Source organism: Eleginops maclovinus, chromosome 14, assembly GCF_036324505.1.
Source record: "Eleginops maclovinus isolate JMC-PN-2008 ecotype Puerto Natales chromosome 14, JC_Emac_rtc_rv5, whole genome shotgun sequence".
Lineage (NCBI taxonomy): Eukaryota > Metazoa > Chordata > Actinopteri > Perciformes > Eleginopidae > Eleginops > Eleginops maclovinus.
This window is the reverse complement of record NC_086362.1, coordinates 15,097,121-15,114,459: the sequence shown is the minus strand read 5'-3', so window position 1 is coordinate 15,114,459 and position 17,339 is coordinate 15,097,121. Positions and strand designations below refer to the sequence as shown.

Genomic DNA, 17,339 nt, shown 5'->3' with positions numbered 1-17,339 from the left:
CCCCAACCGCCTGCCCGAAGTTACTATAACTATATTGGCAAATAAACTCCTATGATAAAACTGAAACCTATGCTTTTGTATAATGGATGCATCGAGGTTTTCTAGAGAAATTATCTGGTTGATAGCGGCCCTAACCAGCAGTGATCCACATGTAATTGGAGCCACTTTACAGAAGCTATTTGCAAAGTTGGGGGGTTTGCCCAAAATTGCCCACACAGACTTGGGAACAGAGAATGAGTGTCGCAGACATATCCCTAACATTTCTCGTCGCAATTGTTAGGACAACAGATCAGGAGCGAACATATAGCATCAGTAAGCTAGCTAACCAAGGATTGAAAGTTGGTGGAGTTTCATGCGCAGATAAGGTGTTGAATACTGGATCCACCTACTGGAGAGTTCAACAAAGAGGAAGCTTGTTTGCTGGGGATTTCCTTTGATAAAGCGCTTACGCAATTTGTTTCATGAACAACATTCAGGAATGTTTGCATAATAGTTGTGAACATTGTGGACGAGTCATAATTGTGCAATTCATATGCAAGAAATCCACATTTGCATCCAATATGTTTACAAGTAACTACTGATGGACTTGTCTCTTCCAGGAGCAGTTTAAACTGAGATCAAAGAGTCCCAGGAATGCACATCGTATCCGCCCACTCTAGGACCACTAATGTGCCCGTGGAATACCCAATGCAATGTTTTAAGCACCTCATTTGTGGGGTGCGGAAGATTACATTGTCCAACCCAATGACAATGACATGATGACATGTCAAGCAGGCCTGCAAGTTCCTGAAATCCCATCCCAATGTGAAGCAGAACGTTTTTTGAACTATGCACGGTTACCATGGAAGAATCAGGTTTAGAGTTTCCAAACAGAACATCAGCAGCACTTCACTTCTACCTGTCATTAAAGATATTCTACGTCCTCAATTGTTAGAATAGGGCTTTTCCTCTCCAACCCCCCCCCCACCAACAGGAATTACACCCACCGCCTGTCCTTACACTCCACCAGCCGCACCATCGCTCCACCAGCAGCTCCCCCAGCAGCTTCCATCGCCCACCAGCCGCTCCATCGCTCCACCAGCCGCTCCACCCGCCGCTCCACCAGCCGCTCCAACCACCGCTCCATCACTCCACCACCTCTCCATCGCTCCACCAACACACGCTCCATCGCTCTAAAACCAGCCGGCTCCACCACCAGCCGCTCCACCAGCCGCTCCACCGCCGCTCCAATCTCTCCCATCAGCTGCTCCACCCAGCCTCTCCACCGTCAATACTTAACCATACATTGAGTTAACAATTATGTCTATCAGCCAGCATATCTGTGTATTAAAATGAATTACAGCTAAAGTTTTTCTTTCTACATAAATACATGGACCTTGGGCCTCCAATTTATCTTTTTGCAGTTCCTATAGAACAAATGACAACACACCGTCAGTCTCATAACCTCGAATGCTCTGTGGTGAATCATTTCTATACATAAATTGTTTATTCAATGTCTTATGTCCATTTTTAACATTATACAATCAATCGAATTCGTGAATAACATATAACATTGCTGGCAAATCTTGGTAGATTTATTTCAGTGAATCTACATCAACAATAAAAATGGATCATTCTTTTTTTTAATTTTGTTTTATTCATATTTATGTTTGAAGGATCTGTGCTGCATCATGTGACATAACAATGTGAACCAATATCGTTGACATGTATACCATCAAACTATAGTTCATCTGCAATGAAAATGGTTAAATTACACACAACACTATACTCTTTAAACTGTGTATTTGATCTACATGAGGCAGAAAAGTAAAATTGATAAAATATCCAAATTAATATTTATACTGTATGCACATCATCCGAGTGGATGAAACGACAGTTAACTAATATATTCAAAGTTACCATCTGAGAGTCAGAGTAATGCAACATAACAAAATAAAACTCAGTAAAAAAGTCATAACTGACAAGCATTTTGAAACCCCGCTGAATAATAATGGAAATTAGGTCCATCCATGCCCACATCCATCTTCTCCCGCTTTTTTTTCCGTCATATTCGAGCAGAAGGATCACAGCTCCAGCAGAGAGCCCAAACCTTTCCTTTCCCTCCACATCAACCCGCTCTGACTGGGATTCCCAAGGCGCTCCCAGGCCATCGAAGAGATATAAGTCCCTCCACTGGTCCTAGGTTCTACCCCTCGATCTCTTCCCAGCTGACGTGCCTTGAACACCTCCCTAGGAAGGCGCCCGAGGTGCATCCTCCTAGTTGCCTAACCACCTCAACTGGCTCTTTCACGCAAGGAGCAGCGTTCCTACTCCGAGTCCCTCCCGGATGGACTGAAAAATCACACCTTATCCTCGAAGGGACAGCACCAACCCTGCGGAGAAATCCCATTCGGCTGTTGTATCCGCGATCATCGTTCTTTCGGTCACGACCCATCCTTCATGACCATAGGATGAGGGTAGGAACGAAAATGCCACGGTAGACAAGAGCTTCTGCCTTCTGGCCAGCCTCTCTTTTCGTCACAACGGTGCAGTAAAGCGACTGCAGCACTGCTCCCCGCTGCTCCAATTCTCCGGCCCATCTCAGGCTCCATTGTTCCTCACTCGAGAACAAGATCCGAGATACTTGAACTCCTTCACTTGGGGTAGGGCCTCATTCCCCTACCTGAAGTGGACAGTCCATCGGTTTCCTGCTGAGAACCATGGCCTCTGATTTGGAGGTGCTGATCCTCATCCCAGCTGTTTCACACTCGGCAGCGAACCGATCCAGTGAGTGCTGAGGTCACAGACCGATGAAGCCATTAGGACCACATCATCTGCAAAAAGAAGTGGTGCAATCCTTAGCCCACCAAGCTGCAGACCCCTCCCCCAAACTATGCCTCGAAATCCTGTCCATGAATATCACAAACAAGATTGGTGACAAAGCGCAGCCCTGGCGGAGGCCAACCCTCACCGGAAATCGGTCCGGCGTGCTACCGAGGACCCGGACACAGCTCTCGCTTTGGGAGTACAGAGATTGGATGGCCCTGAGTAGAGACCCCCTCACCCCATACTCCCACAGTACCTCCCACAGTATCTCCCTGGGAACCCGGTCATACACCTTTTTCAAATCCACAAAGCACATGTAGACCGGATGAGCGTACTCCCAGGCCCCGTCCAGGATCATTGCGAGAGTAAGAAGCTGGTCCGTCGTTCCACGACCAGGACGAAAACCGCATTGTTCCTCCTCAATCTGAGGTTCGACAATCGGCTGGACCCTCCTTCCCAGCACCTTAGAGTAAACTTTCCCGGGGAGGCTGAGTAATGTGATGCCTCTGTAATTGGCACACACCCTCTTCTGTTCTGCCACTCCTTTGGTACTGTTTCCGACTTCCACGCAATGTTGATGAGAGGTGTCAACCATGACAGTCCCTCAACACCCAGAGCCTTCAGCATTTCTGCGCAGATCTCATCCACTACTGGGCCTTTGCCACTGTGGAGCTGTTTAACTACCTCAGTGGCTTCCCCCGTGAGATTGGAGTTGATCCCCCTTCATACTCCAGCTCCGCCTCTAACATAGGGGGCGGAGTTGTCGGGTTCAGGAGTTCCTCAAAGTGTTTCTTCCACCGCCCTAACACCCTATCAGTTGAGGTCAACAGCGTCCCATCCTTACTGTAGACAGCTTGGATGATTCCCTGCTTCCCCTCCTGAGGTGTCGGACGGTTTTCCAGAACAACTTTGGTGCCGACCAGAAGTCCTTTTCCATGGCTTCTCCGAACTTCTCCCACACCCGCTGCTTTGCCTCGGTCACGGCTGAGGCTTCTGCCCTTCGGGCCTGTCGATACCTTGCAGCTGCGTCAGGAGTACCCAGGGATAACATTTCCCGGAAGGCCTCCTTCCTATCGGACAGCTTCCCTGACCACCGGTGTCCACCAGGAGGTTCGAGGGTTACCGCCCCTTGAGGGCACCTAAGACCTTGAGACCGCAGCTCCCCGCCGCAGCTTCAGCAATAGAGGCTTAGAATACCGCCCACTCAGGTCCCCAGCCTCCACAGCTCCGCCAGTGGTGTGAGTTGAAGGCCTCCTGGACTTGGGATTCCTCCAGACGTTCCCAGTTCACCCGCACTACACGTTTGGGCTTATCAGGTCTGTCCAGAGGCTTCCCCTGCTACTCGACCCAACTCACCACCGGATGGTGATCAGTTGACAACTCCGCCCCTCTCTTCACCCGAGTGTCCAAAACATGCGGCCTCAGGTCCAATGATACGATAAGAAAATTGATCATGGACCTTCTGCCTAGGGTGCTCTGGTACCACGTACACTTATGAGCATCCTTGTGTTCGAACATGGTGTTTGTTATGGCCAATCCATGACTAGCACAGAAGTCCAGTAACAAACCACCACTCCGGTTCAGATCAGGGGGGCCGTTCCTCCCAATCACGCCCCTCAAAGTGTCTCCATCATTGCCAACGTGTGCATTGAAGTCTTCCAGCAAGACTAAGTAGTCCCCCTTTGGGAGCCCCATACAGGAGCATAAGCACACACAACAGTCAGAGTTTTCCCCCCCATAACCCGCAGGCGTAGGGAGGCGACCCTCTCGTCCACTGAGGTAAACTCCAACAAAGCGGCACTCAACCGGGGGCTTGTGAGTATCACCACACCCACTCGGCGCCTCACACCTTGGGCAACTCCGGAGAAGAATAGAGTCCAACCCCTATCAAGAAGTAAGGTTCGAGAGCTGACGCTATGCGTAGAGGTAACGCTCCACCTCCCGCACAAGCTCCGGCTCCTTCCCCCCCAGAGAGGTGACATTCCATGTCCCCAAAGCCAGCTTCTGCCGCCCGGGTCTAGTCCGTCGAGACCCTCTGCTTTCACTGCCACCCTTCTGGCAGCGCACCCGACTCCATCGCTGTTTCCCATAGGTGGTGGGCCCTTCGGGACGGGGAAGCGCAGGTCTTGCCCAGAAGGGGACCCCGGGCTTCCTCCGAGCCGGGTATCCTCGCTTTCAAGTATGTTTTCCATGAGGTCTTTTGAACCAATCTTAGTCTGGCCCCTTACCTGAGACCAATTTGCCATGGGAGACCCTATCAGGCAGGAACACAAAAATATTTTAGTCAGTCATTGTCCTTAGTCCCACCAACATGTTTCTGGTGTCAGAGCCTCTGAAGTCAGACTCTACTTTTTCTTTATAGTGTCTCTTTGCACTGCTAATGGTTCTCCGGAGTGTGTACGTTGAGTTCCTGTACTCGTCCAAATCTCCCCCTCTGTGCGCGAGCATCCGTGCTTTTCAGCTTTGCCTGGGCCTCAGCGTTTATCCTAGTGATGTGTCGGTCGCGAACGAGCTCAAAGAGTCGGCTCTATTAAGTGAACGAGGGGAGCCTATGAGGGGCCCCTAGGGACATTATTCAGAAATACCGTTCACACACACATGTGAAACACTCTCACACACACAACTGAAACCAAAAGCTCTCATAAACACAGGTGAAAAATCTCTCACACAACACATATGAAATGGTCTCACACACACATGTGAAACACTCTCACACACACAACTGAAACCAAAAGCTCTCACACACACATGTGAAACACTCTCACACACACATATGAAACACTCTCACACACACAACTGAAACCAAAAGCTCTCATAAACACATGTGAAAATCTCTCACACACACATATGAAACGCTCTCACACACACATGTGAAACGCTCTCACACACACATGTGAAACGCTCTCACACACACATATGAAACGCTCTCACACACACATATGAAACGCTCTCACACACACATATGAAACGCTCTCACACACACATATGAAACGCTCTCACACTCACATGTGAAACACTCTCACACACACATATGAAACGCTCTCACACACACATATGAAACGCTCTCACACACACATATGAAACGCTCTCACACTCACATGTGAAACACTCACACACACATATGAAACGCTCTCACACACACATATGAAACGCTCTCACACACACATATGAAACGCTCTCACACACACATATGAAACGCTCTCACACACACATATGAAACGCTCTCACACACACATATGAAACGCTCTCACACACACATATGAAACGCTCTCACACTCACATGTGAAACGCTCTCACATACACATATGAAATGTTGAGTTCAGTAGGGAATTAGGAGTGCATTACAGTTAAAAAGGAAGGCCTTCCTGTCACATGAAGGAAGCAGGATGCTAAATTTCAAGGAAGTCAACTTCAACCACAATGAATGTTCATCTGATCCTCATTATTTTCCAAGTCCAAACTTTATTTTTTGCAGTGAGAGGTAATGAAGAGGATGTTTTAAGTTTTTTCAGTAGTGCTTTGCAATGCATTGAGTCACTGCAAAGTGAAGAATCCAACAATTTGGATCAGGAGAGGCTTTTTCGAGTGCTCGATGACCACACACGAACTATATCTGCATTTCTTGCTGTGTTAAGGTATGGTCATGATAATAGGGATGTCAGTGAGCTACTAGGATCATTATATAGATGCTTTCGCAACTTGCTGCATGAACATGAGGCCAGACGGAGATCCACTGATGTGACAAACAATCTAATACCCCCAACAACCTTGACTGGCCATCCAGGTCGACCCCAATACAGCATAACCGCTGAACAGATTTCTCATTGTGTGTCCATTGGTATGACATGGCAGGGAATTGCATCATGCTTTGGAATCAGTCGAAGAACCCTATACAGACACAGGCAAACTCTGGAAGTTGAGCCATTAAGATATGCAGTATTGTCAAACCAAGATCTGGACAGCATTGTGACAAATATACTGCAGAACACTCCAAATGCAGGTGAAGCATATGTAATTGGAAGCCTGCGATCACGTGGCCTAAGAGTTCAGCGTTGGCGGGTCAGACAGAGCCTGCATCAAGTTGATCCCATTGGGCGGTCATTTAGACGTCGTCATGCTATACGACGAAGGGTCTACAGTGTTCAGGTCCCCAACCAATTATGGTAAGTTGACTTGTAAACTGTTCAGATGTGCACATTTTAAGTACATACTTTCTTTAATGTAGTGTATATCTCCCAACAGGCATTTTGACGGCAACCACAAGCTGGTTAGGTGGCGGATGGTCTTTCATGGCTGTGTCGATGGCTTTAGCCGGACTATTATATACTTACGGTGCTTATCTAACAACAGAGCTTCAAGTGTCTTGTCATTATTTATAGAAGCAGTAGAAAACTTTGGTTTGCCTTTAAGGGTCAGATGTGATCACGGTATGGAAAATATACATGTTGCCCGTTTTATGTTGGAAAGAAGGGGGTTGAACAGTCGTAGCGTTATTACAGGTGTTTCAGTACACAACCAAAGGATTGAGAGACTATGGGCAGAACTCAATAGAGTTGTATCAAGACACTTTGCAAATATTTTTAACTTTATGGAGGAACAGGGTATACTGGATTCATTGAATGAACTTCATCTTTTTTGTCTGCATTATGTCTATTTACCAAGAATTGAAAGGGCAGTAACAGAATTCATCAACCAGTGGAACAACCATGGCCTCTCCACACAAGGGGGGCAGACACCACTACAGCTGTGGCATACAGGTGTCATAAACAGCGTAGGAATCCATCCGGTTATAAATGACATTATTGATGTTGACACCCATTATGGTATTGATGAAGAAGGACCATTACCTGAACTTCAAACCAATAATAATATTATCATTCCAGACATTGATCTTGCCATTAATGAGACCACAATGAACAATATTCAACAAGTGAATCCACTTGAAAATGATGGAAACCATGGAATACATTTATTTTTGTCACTCTTGCAGTATATTCAGTCCACATAGGAGTTACTTTGTAAATAAGCTGTTTCCCAACACTAAATGAACCTAATAAACATTTTTTCAAAACTATAAGAAGCATTTGATCAAAGTGTTTTTTTCAAAAAGACATACTGCGAGACAAGCAGAGACTGAGACTTTAAAGATTGCAAACTTTATTGCAACAGCAATATTATGAACTAAATATGAAATGAAATAAATGAATGAATGTGAAATAAATATGAACCATATATTAGTATTGACTTAATAAAACTACACAGGTAAAGGAAACGTAACATTCCATTCCCTAAAAAGTGTTTAACAAAGTGAAATAACACAGGAAAAAGTATTAAACACACATGTAAATGTCTTTACCTGTGTAGCTTTACTTATTGACTTTTATTGAGTCAATTCCAATATGTGGTATAAATCTCAAATGAATAGCTGCATCAGAAAAATATTAAAATATTTAACGAAAGAAATGTTGACACGTTCAAAACTTATTTCCACCACTGTATATTCATGACCTGCCAAACCCATGAGTGTTCCCTAAAGCAAAGTCAAACTTGTCTTTAAAGAGTTCATATGACACAAGTAGCGGCAACCTGATGCAGTTGACACATGTGTTGGCCATAGGGAACAATGGTGTCGAGGCATAGTCGTCCTCTCCCTTGTGAATGAACTCCACAGAAGGTGTTGGGGAAAAGCCGATGGGTGGCACCACAGAGGCTCCTGTTGCGAAGGCCAATATTTTTGTAGTTTGGATGGCCCTTCTTCTTCTATACAAAAAAACAGAAAAACAATTTAAGTGGTAGTTGGTCCAATTAACATGTTTATTGAACATCTCTTGAGTTATTATCATTAGCTGATGATGGCATGTATTTTTTGTAGGAAAAACTATTTTTAAAGTAAAAATATAAATAGATGCATCATTTTACGAGTAGTATAAACTATCAATTACCTTCTGCATCCTGGAGATAGTCTCTCCAGAAGATTACAACCATTTCTTCTGCAGTTCTCTTGTTGCTCCCTTCTGGAGAGAGTGGAATGCTGAAGAGATTGTCCATCTGGTCAGCAGTGAGAAGACTTGCCTCATAGCAAAACAGGGGCTTAAAGCTGTCAGGATGTCTCCTGATTTTTTCAAGAACCCCAAGAGTCTTCAGACCTTCACAGAATCTGTACAAAGTACATGGAAACATTTTACCAATTTTGCATAATTTAAATAGGGTTCCTAATTCACTTATGAATTGTCAATTTGTGACTTACTTGTATATACAAATAATAGTTTTAAGTTTTAGTGAAGTTAATCCTACAACATGTTGGTCAATAATTCAAATTCTGATTCCTATTCTGATTAACCTGACGAAATAACCAACACTGAATACCTTTGAAATGGACCTTGGACCCTGTGGACAACCTGAAACATCACTATGTCCTGTACCAGCAGCTCCCTGTCCCTGATTGACTGCACAGGCCTTAGACATCCTGCATTAGCCAGGTACTCAAGTAGAGGTGCCTTTGACTCCTCAAGCTCCTCAACCGTGGTACTTTCAGATACCTAGCATCACAAGGAGCAGCAGGTTGGCTTGTTATGGGGGCTACTTGTTATGCTTATAACTTAACGGTTAAAAAAACAGACACTAGAGGACTGCATAATTACATGATAACAAAAGGTCCCTTAACAGTTGATTGAGGTTCAGGGTTTTTTTCCCACATAGCTACAATGTCACAGAAAACATAGAAATTATAATTGGCTTGTCTGTTGGATTGTGGTGAAATTCAAACTACAACACATGGAAAGTGGGCATTCAGCAATGGACTGGGCAGGACCGATACTGCCTCTCAAAATGTAAAACAGCAAGAGAACATTGTAATATTACCTAATTCTAATGGAATATAACATGTAAAACTACCAACTGACCTTTTTGACTTTCTCAAGGAGTTCTGGGTCAGCTATGTCTTCTACAGCTGGATTTGCTGAACCATCAACAAGAAGCGAAAACACTGTTGGTGACAGGAAGTTTGGTGGTGGACCACCATGCACCAAACTCACTGCAATGGCTCTGCCAGCGTTGTAGTACCGGTCCTCTCTTAGAGCTGCAAAACAATCACATAAAAGGAAATGTAATATTGAAAAATGAGTAAAGACTCATTGCTACATATTATCATGGATTTTATGTGTTATTAAATACATTGTAGATCAGTTTGCATGTAAAAATCACCATACACTAAAATAGCTATAAAATAAAAAAACAACAAGACATTACCAGTACTGTCAAGAGCAAAGTTCTTGCTGTTTTCTTTTCCCTCAAACATGGCGGATCTGGCAATGGTCTCCATCAGCAGCCTCAAGAATTCCCTCCTTGGCCCTCCTAAATCAATCCCTTCCTCATTTCTCCCCATGTCATCTGAGAACTTTACAGAAATCATCAAGTTTGGGTCGTAGGATACCCTTTGGAAACCCCGCATGGCTCCTTCCCAGACAGCAGAGCGATTTATATTGAACCTGCACTGTCGTTTTGTAATAATTTTGCTTGACAGTTCCAGCAGTATCTCCTGACTCGGGACCTTTTCTGCACTATAAAAGACAAAAATGATCAAAAACACAGTAAAGTTACACATTTTAGAATAACCCTTTTTTCGTCATTGCAAGCATCCAAATAATCCTCAATGTGTACGTCACAATAATTTAAAGGTCAATTATCAGATGACATCCTTATTAGTTATCCTGATCTGTCACGCTCGCAGTCTGTGTGAGCTACTCACATTGGACACTCCATACTGGCAATAATGGCCTTGTTTAATTCCTCGTCATCTGAGGAGTCGTCAGGAAGAGTTGACACAAGTGCTAAATATGATGAGTAGTCATCATGGCCGCTAGTCCCATGGTTGCCATCACTCCTTGGAAGGCAGCCTCCATCTTGACTGCTTGTGCCAGGGCCGCCATCCACTCCTTCCACTACTAATCTACTCCTTTTAACAGCACTGGTAGCTGGGTGGTTGGTGGCATCATCATTATAATCATCGTCAATACCAGTGCCAGTGCCAGGATTGCCTTCACCATCAATATTGCCAGTACAGGGATCATTATTTCTCATTGCTCTTGAGGCTGCCCTGGTGGTGACACAGCTGCTCATGCCTGCAGGGATTTGCAGGATTTCACAACAATCCTCATCACTGTCCTTAGCAGTTGATCTGTCAGTGGCAGAAAGTTCACTTTCCTCCTCTGAGTCAGTCTTTGAAACAGAAAGAAAGAAAACCCAAAATGATATATCAAAAGCAAAAAAAGCAAGACTTTGAAATTAAATAACCTTAAATAAAAAACAAGTTATTACATAACCGATTAAAATAGGGACCCTTTGTTCACACTCTTCTCAATTTAAATTGCTCTATTTGAATTTAATATAAACTTCAAATTGCTATAAGCAGGTAACAGTTAACATTTTCTTTTCAAAAGGTAATTATACTGAATTTAATTAAGTGGTAAAACAAACAAAAAAGCAAACTTACTAAAAGGGTCCTTGATGGTCTTACATACAGGGCTTTGGTTTAAAACCTTGTGGATTAGCATCCCATTCAGCTCCTGACCCTCCTGGATCTTAGGGGACACCAACTTATTGCCACAAGACATTACAAGCTGGAGGCTACAAAGAAGATGTAGGATATTACAACAAGAAGAAATACTTTACGGCTAAGGGCTTAACAATATGATGTAACAGTATGCTTGTGTTAGTGTGTGTCTGTCTGTCTGTCAGGTTCTTGCTCCTATAAGGTGTGTGACTGAATCCTGTACATTTTGAGCCAAATTCAACTTTTATGTGTTTTTATAAATGATGATTGCAATTTGAAACTACGTTTTAAAAGTGCTCTTTAAATAAAGATTATTGTATTATTAACAACGCAAGAAGGAAAAAGAAAAAGGTTTACCTGACGTCCTCCGGAATATGCTCACCAAAGCCTTGTCTGATACGATCAATAACAGTCCGGTGGTCCCAGGCCTTCTGGAACTCAAAGGCACTGAGGATATGTCCATGTTTGTGTAACCGTACCTTTGGACGTTGTTTGCACACTACATCCAATGATGGATTGGGGAGTAGTATCACGTCCTTATTGAAATGGCCATGCTGCTGTGCCCTAGCTCTGAAATAAGAATGTATTATGCATTATAAGTCTACTATTCGACTACATGAAGGCAGACAGTTAAGTCATACTGCTATAATAAAACAATAATGAGAAAACAGTAAGTCAGGGTACTAAAGTATAATCAGTTTTCCCCTTAATTAAAAACGATAAAACGAGCAAATGTTTTTTTTCCCGTTTTAAACCAAAAATTAAGTGCATCTGAGTCACCAGCACAGGTCCATATCTCCCACTGTGAAGGTTATAACAATGTTAATGTTATTATTATTATTGTTATTAATAATAATGATAAAACCGACAATGCTCTTCATTTGGGAAGGAAATAACAGTTTCCACATTATTAATTAATGCCACTGAACTAAAATAATATAACTTTATTTAGCACACTAGCTAGCTAACTTCCGCTTACTCTGGAGCTAATAGCCTGGTTCTCCTGGCAGTGAAGTTATCTCACATATCATTTTATTAACTTCAGTCAAGTTTTGTCTCCAATACGCAAGCAAAAGTAGAAAAATTAAAATGACATCAAACCAAAACACTCAAAATGTTGTTTTTTTCGTTTTTGAAGTGAAAACGGATTGACAGTCTGTTAGCAGTGGAAACGATGTTCATGCTATATATAAAGATAATTTCAAACTCCGGATATTTATAATTACCTTGTTTTCCTCGTGCCAGATGTCCATGTGCCAAAGCAATGTTGTGCTTGATAACGTGGTGCACAATCTCTCCTAAGAGGAGCTGTAGCTGGCCGCTGCCCGCTGCGGGATGGGAAGAGCGATGCTAGGTGACCGTCCACGGTGTCCTCACCTCGAGTTGGAACGGTCGGTTGCTGCACCATTGTGGTTGCACTTGACAGCGTTCTAATGGTCTCCGCTGAGGCCAATATAGTGTTGAGCAACGCTGCTGCCTCAGTTAGGCTACGTGCGGGCTGTTGAGAAGACATCGGTGTAACGAACCAACAAACAATAGTATTTCGCCTGTATTTTGCAATGCGCTGTTTGTTCTCAACCGTTTCCTGTTTAATTGGAACGCCTTCCGTTTCAAGTGAAATGCCTTCCGTTTCAAGTGAAATGCCTTCCGTTTCAAGTGAAATGCCTTCCGTTTCAAGTGAAATGCCTTCCGTTTCAAGTGAAATTCCTCTCACACAACATACTGAAATTCCTCTCACACAACATACTGAAATTCCTCTCACACAACATACTGAAATTCCTCTCACACAACATACTGAAATTAATATATACATTTAAAAAAATATTTTCACGGATGTGTGAGAGCGTTTCATATGTGTGTGTGAGAGCGTTTCATATGTGTGTGTGAGAGCGTTTCATATGTGTGTGTGAGAGCGTTTCATACATGTGTGTGAGAGCGTTTCATATGTGTGTGTGAGAGTGTTTCACATGTGTGTGTAAGACCATTTCATATGTGTTTATGAGAGCTTTTGGTTTCAGTTGTGTGTGTGAGAGTGTTTCACATGTGTGTGTGAACGGTATTTCTGAATAATGTCCCTAGGGGCGCCTCATAGGAGCCGGCTCGCTCCCGTGAACAAGCCGTTTAAAAAAAAAAGAGTAATGCATGCAGTGACTCAATGTCACGCGCATGCTGTGCATCACGTGAGGAAAGACAAGGATCATGCCACCAAGCAGGGAGGGGCGGGGTGCGCTGCTGTAGCTGAACAGAGGGAGAGGTGTGTGCGGAGGAGTTTGAGTTTGTGCCGCGTTAATACGATCTTGAGTGACAGCAGGAAAAGAAGCAACATTTGGCTGCATTTTAACAATTTTGCAAACACAAAGGCTGAATGCAGAATTTGCACAATTAAGCTCTCATATAGAGCAGGGTCTACAAACAACTTCCACAGGCACATGAGAACTGTGCATCCAGCAGTTCAGTTGGAAGAAAAACGGCAGGCCAGCGTGCTTGCTTCTGCCAGTGCCTCTACTCCACCTGTTGTTTCTGCTGCTACAGGATCTACCCCCCTATGCATCAGATACACAACAAGCAACAGCAACACAGAGCTCAATAAGCCAATTTATTTCAAAAGCAATGTCCCCAGCAAGACACATCATAGGTGTTGCTATCTGCTTTTTGTAGCGTGGTTCCACAAGCAAGTCAGTGCATTCATTAGGTGGTATTAGAGAGTTAAAGGGTCTGTAAATGCAATGAAAACAAGTGGCCACAGCAATTCATTTATATTCAAATGTAATTTTTACTTTTGAATACTTCAATACAAAGGATGTATTGAATAATTATGTGATATATGTGTACACAAATAAATCATTAGTCAAAACAGGGCTACATTTGATTGAATTATAAAAGGTATGTGGTAAAATGAAGAGTTGTTTGGGGTTTCGAAAGAGCCGGCTTTTCTTGATGAGCCGAGCCAAATGATCCGACTCACCAAAAAGAGCCATAATTCCCGTCACAAGTTTATCCCGGGCTTCTGATTCGGGAATGTTCTTATAGTTATCTTCTGTACTACTTTATTGATGCATTTGCAAATGTAGCAAATGACCATGTCAAAATGACTTTTACTTGTAAAAGAATATTTCTACACCTTGGTACATTTTACTCACGTACAAGATCTGAGTACTTTGTCCACCTCTGAAAAAGCATCACACATGATATTGAGACTGCACCTTGTCATACCTTATTTTTTGTGTCCCTGGGAGTATTGGCAGTCCGTGCATCAGCCCAGTGGCTCAGTACAGTACATGTTTTTCAAAAGAGAGTCACATTCCTCAGCTTCAGTGGGAATGCTTCACTAAGTCCTGACGGCCCCTGTGGTTCCTGCATACCCATTAGTGCACGGACTGTTACAGCTGCCTGTCAGGAGGAGGTTTCAGCAGCAATTAAACAGAAAAAAAGTACTGATACAAGATCATTGCAGAGTAGTTGTTAATCATTTGATATCAAGATGTTCAGAGGAATCTTCTGGGGATTTTTGGATGTAATGCTGGCAGGCCGCCTGCTGTGGTCGACCACAGGCCTGCTGATGGTGGATCAGCACAGAGATGCAGAGGAGGACCAGGAGCGCAACAAAGCCATCTTGGAAATGCTACATATTAATAAAGTGTCTGCGAACCATCAGGCCAAGCCACATCCTTACATGAGGGAGATATATCAGCGTTTGGACTCACTGGAGGTTCAGGACTTTGCAAGTTCAGATGGAACGCTGGTGCAGAGTTTGCGGAGTGTTGTTGGTAAGAATTCAAAACTAATTGTCCTCTTGTTTAAAATATTTTAACCTGGGAGTTTTCCTTCAGTTTAACCCCTGCTGAGACATCACTGTTTCGGTTTTGGCAAGATGTGCAACATGCTTAAAGCTTAATGTATTATGACACCACCACAGTTCCCATTAATGTTACCAGATAGCTACTGTAAAGAATAATGCTCACTAGGGGGCAAAGAACACAACATTGACAGATTATCAAGAATTAAAGTTTTGAAAGCCAGTGATGCATTTTGAAGCAACTAAGCACATTTACTCAAGTGCATTTGAGACACTTGTACTTTCCAGAGCATTTTCATTTTATTCTACTTTATACTTTCTACTTTACTACATTTTGGAAGTCAATGTTGTGGCTTTTACTCCATTACATTTATTTTACAGTTGTATTTTTGAGTTACGTTATACATTCTTATGAGTAGCCTACTTAGGAAAAAGTTTTTAATATGATTATTTTGTATAAATTAAACCATCCAACGTTTTATTTAAACAATTCAAACCATGAATGGGTCAACAGAAAATGAATTTCACAGTTCCAGCTTCTTTAATGTGAAGACTTGCCGCTGTTGCTTTAATATATATATATATATATACACAGTGGGGGAAATAAGTATTTGATCCCCTGCCAATTTAGTTAGTTTACCCACTTACAAAGAAATGAACAGTCTGTAATTTTTATGGTAGGTTTATTTTAACAGTGAAACAATGAATATCAAAAAGAAAATCCAGATATTTACATTAAAAAAAAAGATATAAATGAATTTACATTTAATTGGGGGAAATAAGTATTTGATCCCCTTGCAACCAACAAGAATTCTGGCTCCCACGGAGCATTTAAATAAGTCCTCTCGCTTTAAGAAAGTACTCCTGATGTCAACTCTTTACCTGGATAAAAGAAACCTGTCCACAGTCAATAAATCAGATTACAACCTCTCCACGGAGGGCCAGACCATAGACAGGTCTTGGGATTGAATCGGTTTTAGAGCCAGCCCCAGGTGGCCATTTGAGGAACTGCAACATTTGCAAATGTTTAATTGTTATGCATGTATGAATGAAAATGATCAGCAACAATATTTAAATATGCATTTTAGTAGCATTTAAATCCTAACATTTGTTAATAAACTGGTATGAGCCTTTAAAAATCCTACAATCTTCATTTCTTGTCTTTTTATTATTCACCCAGGTCCACATTATGCTCGTCCAGGGTGGATCTGGTTCAACGTCAGCAGCCTGAATCCCCCAATGCTTGGGGCAGAGTTGGTTCTGTTCAGGAAGACCCTGCACCCCCGCCCCATCAGTGTGACTGTGACCCTGCACAGTGTAACAGCCTGGCAGGGAGCTTTGAAGGAGAGTCCGGCCCTGGAGGAGAGATTGCTGACCCTGGACCAGAGATCCTCATCTGGATATGATGTGTTTGATGTCTCAGCTGTTCTGCCTGTGAAGCTTCTGGGGGGGGTGGGCTTTCAGCTGCATTATACAGACGAGAGTGGGAGTCTGGTCCTCCATGAAGCACTAACACAAAGTCTTTACTGTTTAAACAGAGGATCCCTGAGGGAACCCTTGCTGGTGCTTTACCAGTCAGCCCCCCTACACATTTAACGCTGTGACCACTGTTAGTGTGAAGCTGATCACTAAACAATTCACCCCTTATACGGTGGCTTTGCAAACTGTTTGAGCACAAAAGTAGCAGGATGTAATACAGTTCTATATAATAGTCAAAAGTATTCTTTAGGGCTCTTCAAATGTGCATTTGTAAGGATGTGTGCTTTTCTTTAAATAATGCAGCCTTTTTAAAAATTATTATGTTTTTTTAATTATTATTATTGTTATTAATCACTAGTACCAGAACAACATTTCATATGTCATCTTTTTTTCTGAAAGGTTCTACCGGATGTGTTCGTGCTTTTTCTGTCTGACTGAATCATGATGTTGCTTTTTTAAATCATGGGAGTATACTGCCCTCTAGTGGAGACAGTGTCACACAACATTAACGGATATTAATTTTTAAAATAAATATTTATCAGGGGCCTACTGTATGTGGTCTGTCTTAACTATAGGCTAATACAGCTAACTGCTATTGATATCAGTATCTGTAGTCCTATTAGTAACGACACCACAAACGGTTTTGGGTAACAGCTGTATCAATGTGGAGATGCGTTGACAGGAGTCTTTAGAACTGGAATTAGGGAA

General features: G+C 42.9%; 2 protein-coding genes and 1 long non-coding RNA gene across 4 annotated transcripts; 1 reads left to right on the top strand and 2 right to left on the bottom strand.

Moving 5' to 3' along the window:
- Positions 1-8,028: 8,028 nt before the first annotated feature.
- LOC134875689 (G2/M phase-specific E3 ubiquitin-protein ligase-like) lies at positions 8,029-11,328 on the bottom strand. 2 transcript variants are annotated; one of them, XM_063900283.1, is made up of 7 exons: positions 11,297-11,328; positions 10,553-11,022; positions 10,054-10,364; positions 9,708-9,883; positions 9,172-9,344; positions 8,748-8,962; positions 8,029-8,565 (listed from the first exon to the last, which is right to left on the bottom strand). In XM_063900283.1, exons 2-7 carry the CDS (start codon positions 10,921-10,923, stop codon positions 8,336-8,338), a joined length of 1,476 nt encoding a protein of 491 aa, XP_063756353.1. In that variant the 5' UTR covers positions 10,924-11,022; positions 11,297-11,328; the 3' UTR covers positions 8,029-8,335. The 2 variants fall into 2 exon arrangements, 1 of the variants encoding a protein (XP_063756353.1); XR_010167261.1 differs by lacking the exon at positions 9,172-9,344 and having other exon boundaries at positions 8,037-8,565.
- Positions 11,329-11,342: 14 nt separating this feature from the next.
- On the bottom strand, positions 11,343-12,866 carry LOC134875690 (uncharacterized). Its single transcript, XR_010167262.1, has 3 exons — positions 12,583-12,866; positions 11,714-11,926; positions 11,343-11,430 (listed from the first exon to the last, which is right to left on the bottom strand). It is a non-coding gene; the product is annotated as an uncharacterized LOC134875690 (long non-coding RNA).
- Positions 12,867-14,736: 1,870 nt separating this feature from the next.
- Positions 14,737-17,119, top strand: LOC134875996 (uncharacterized). The gene is made up of 2 exons (XM_063900799.1): positions 14,737-15,123; positions 16,333-17,119. Exons 1-2 carry the CDS (start codon positions 14,838-14,840, stop codon positions 16,746-16,748), a joined length of 702 nt encoding a protein of 233 aa, XP_063756869.1. The 5' UTR covers positions 14,737-14,837; the 3' UTR covers positions 16,749-17,119.
- The last annotated feature ends 220 nt before the right edge of the window (positions 17,120-17,339 follow it).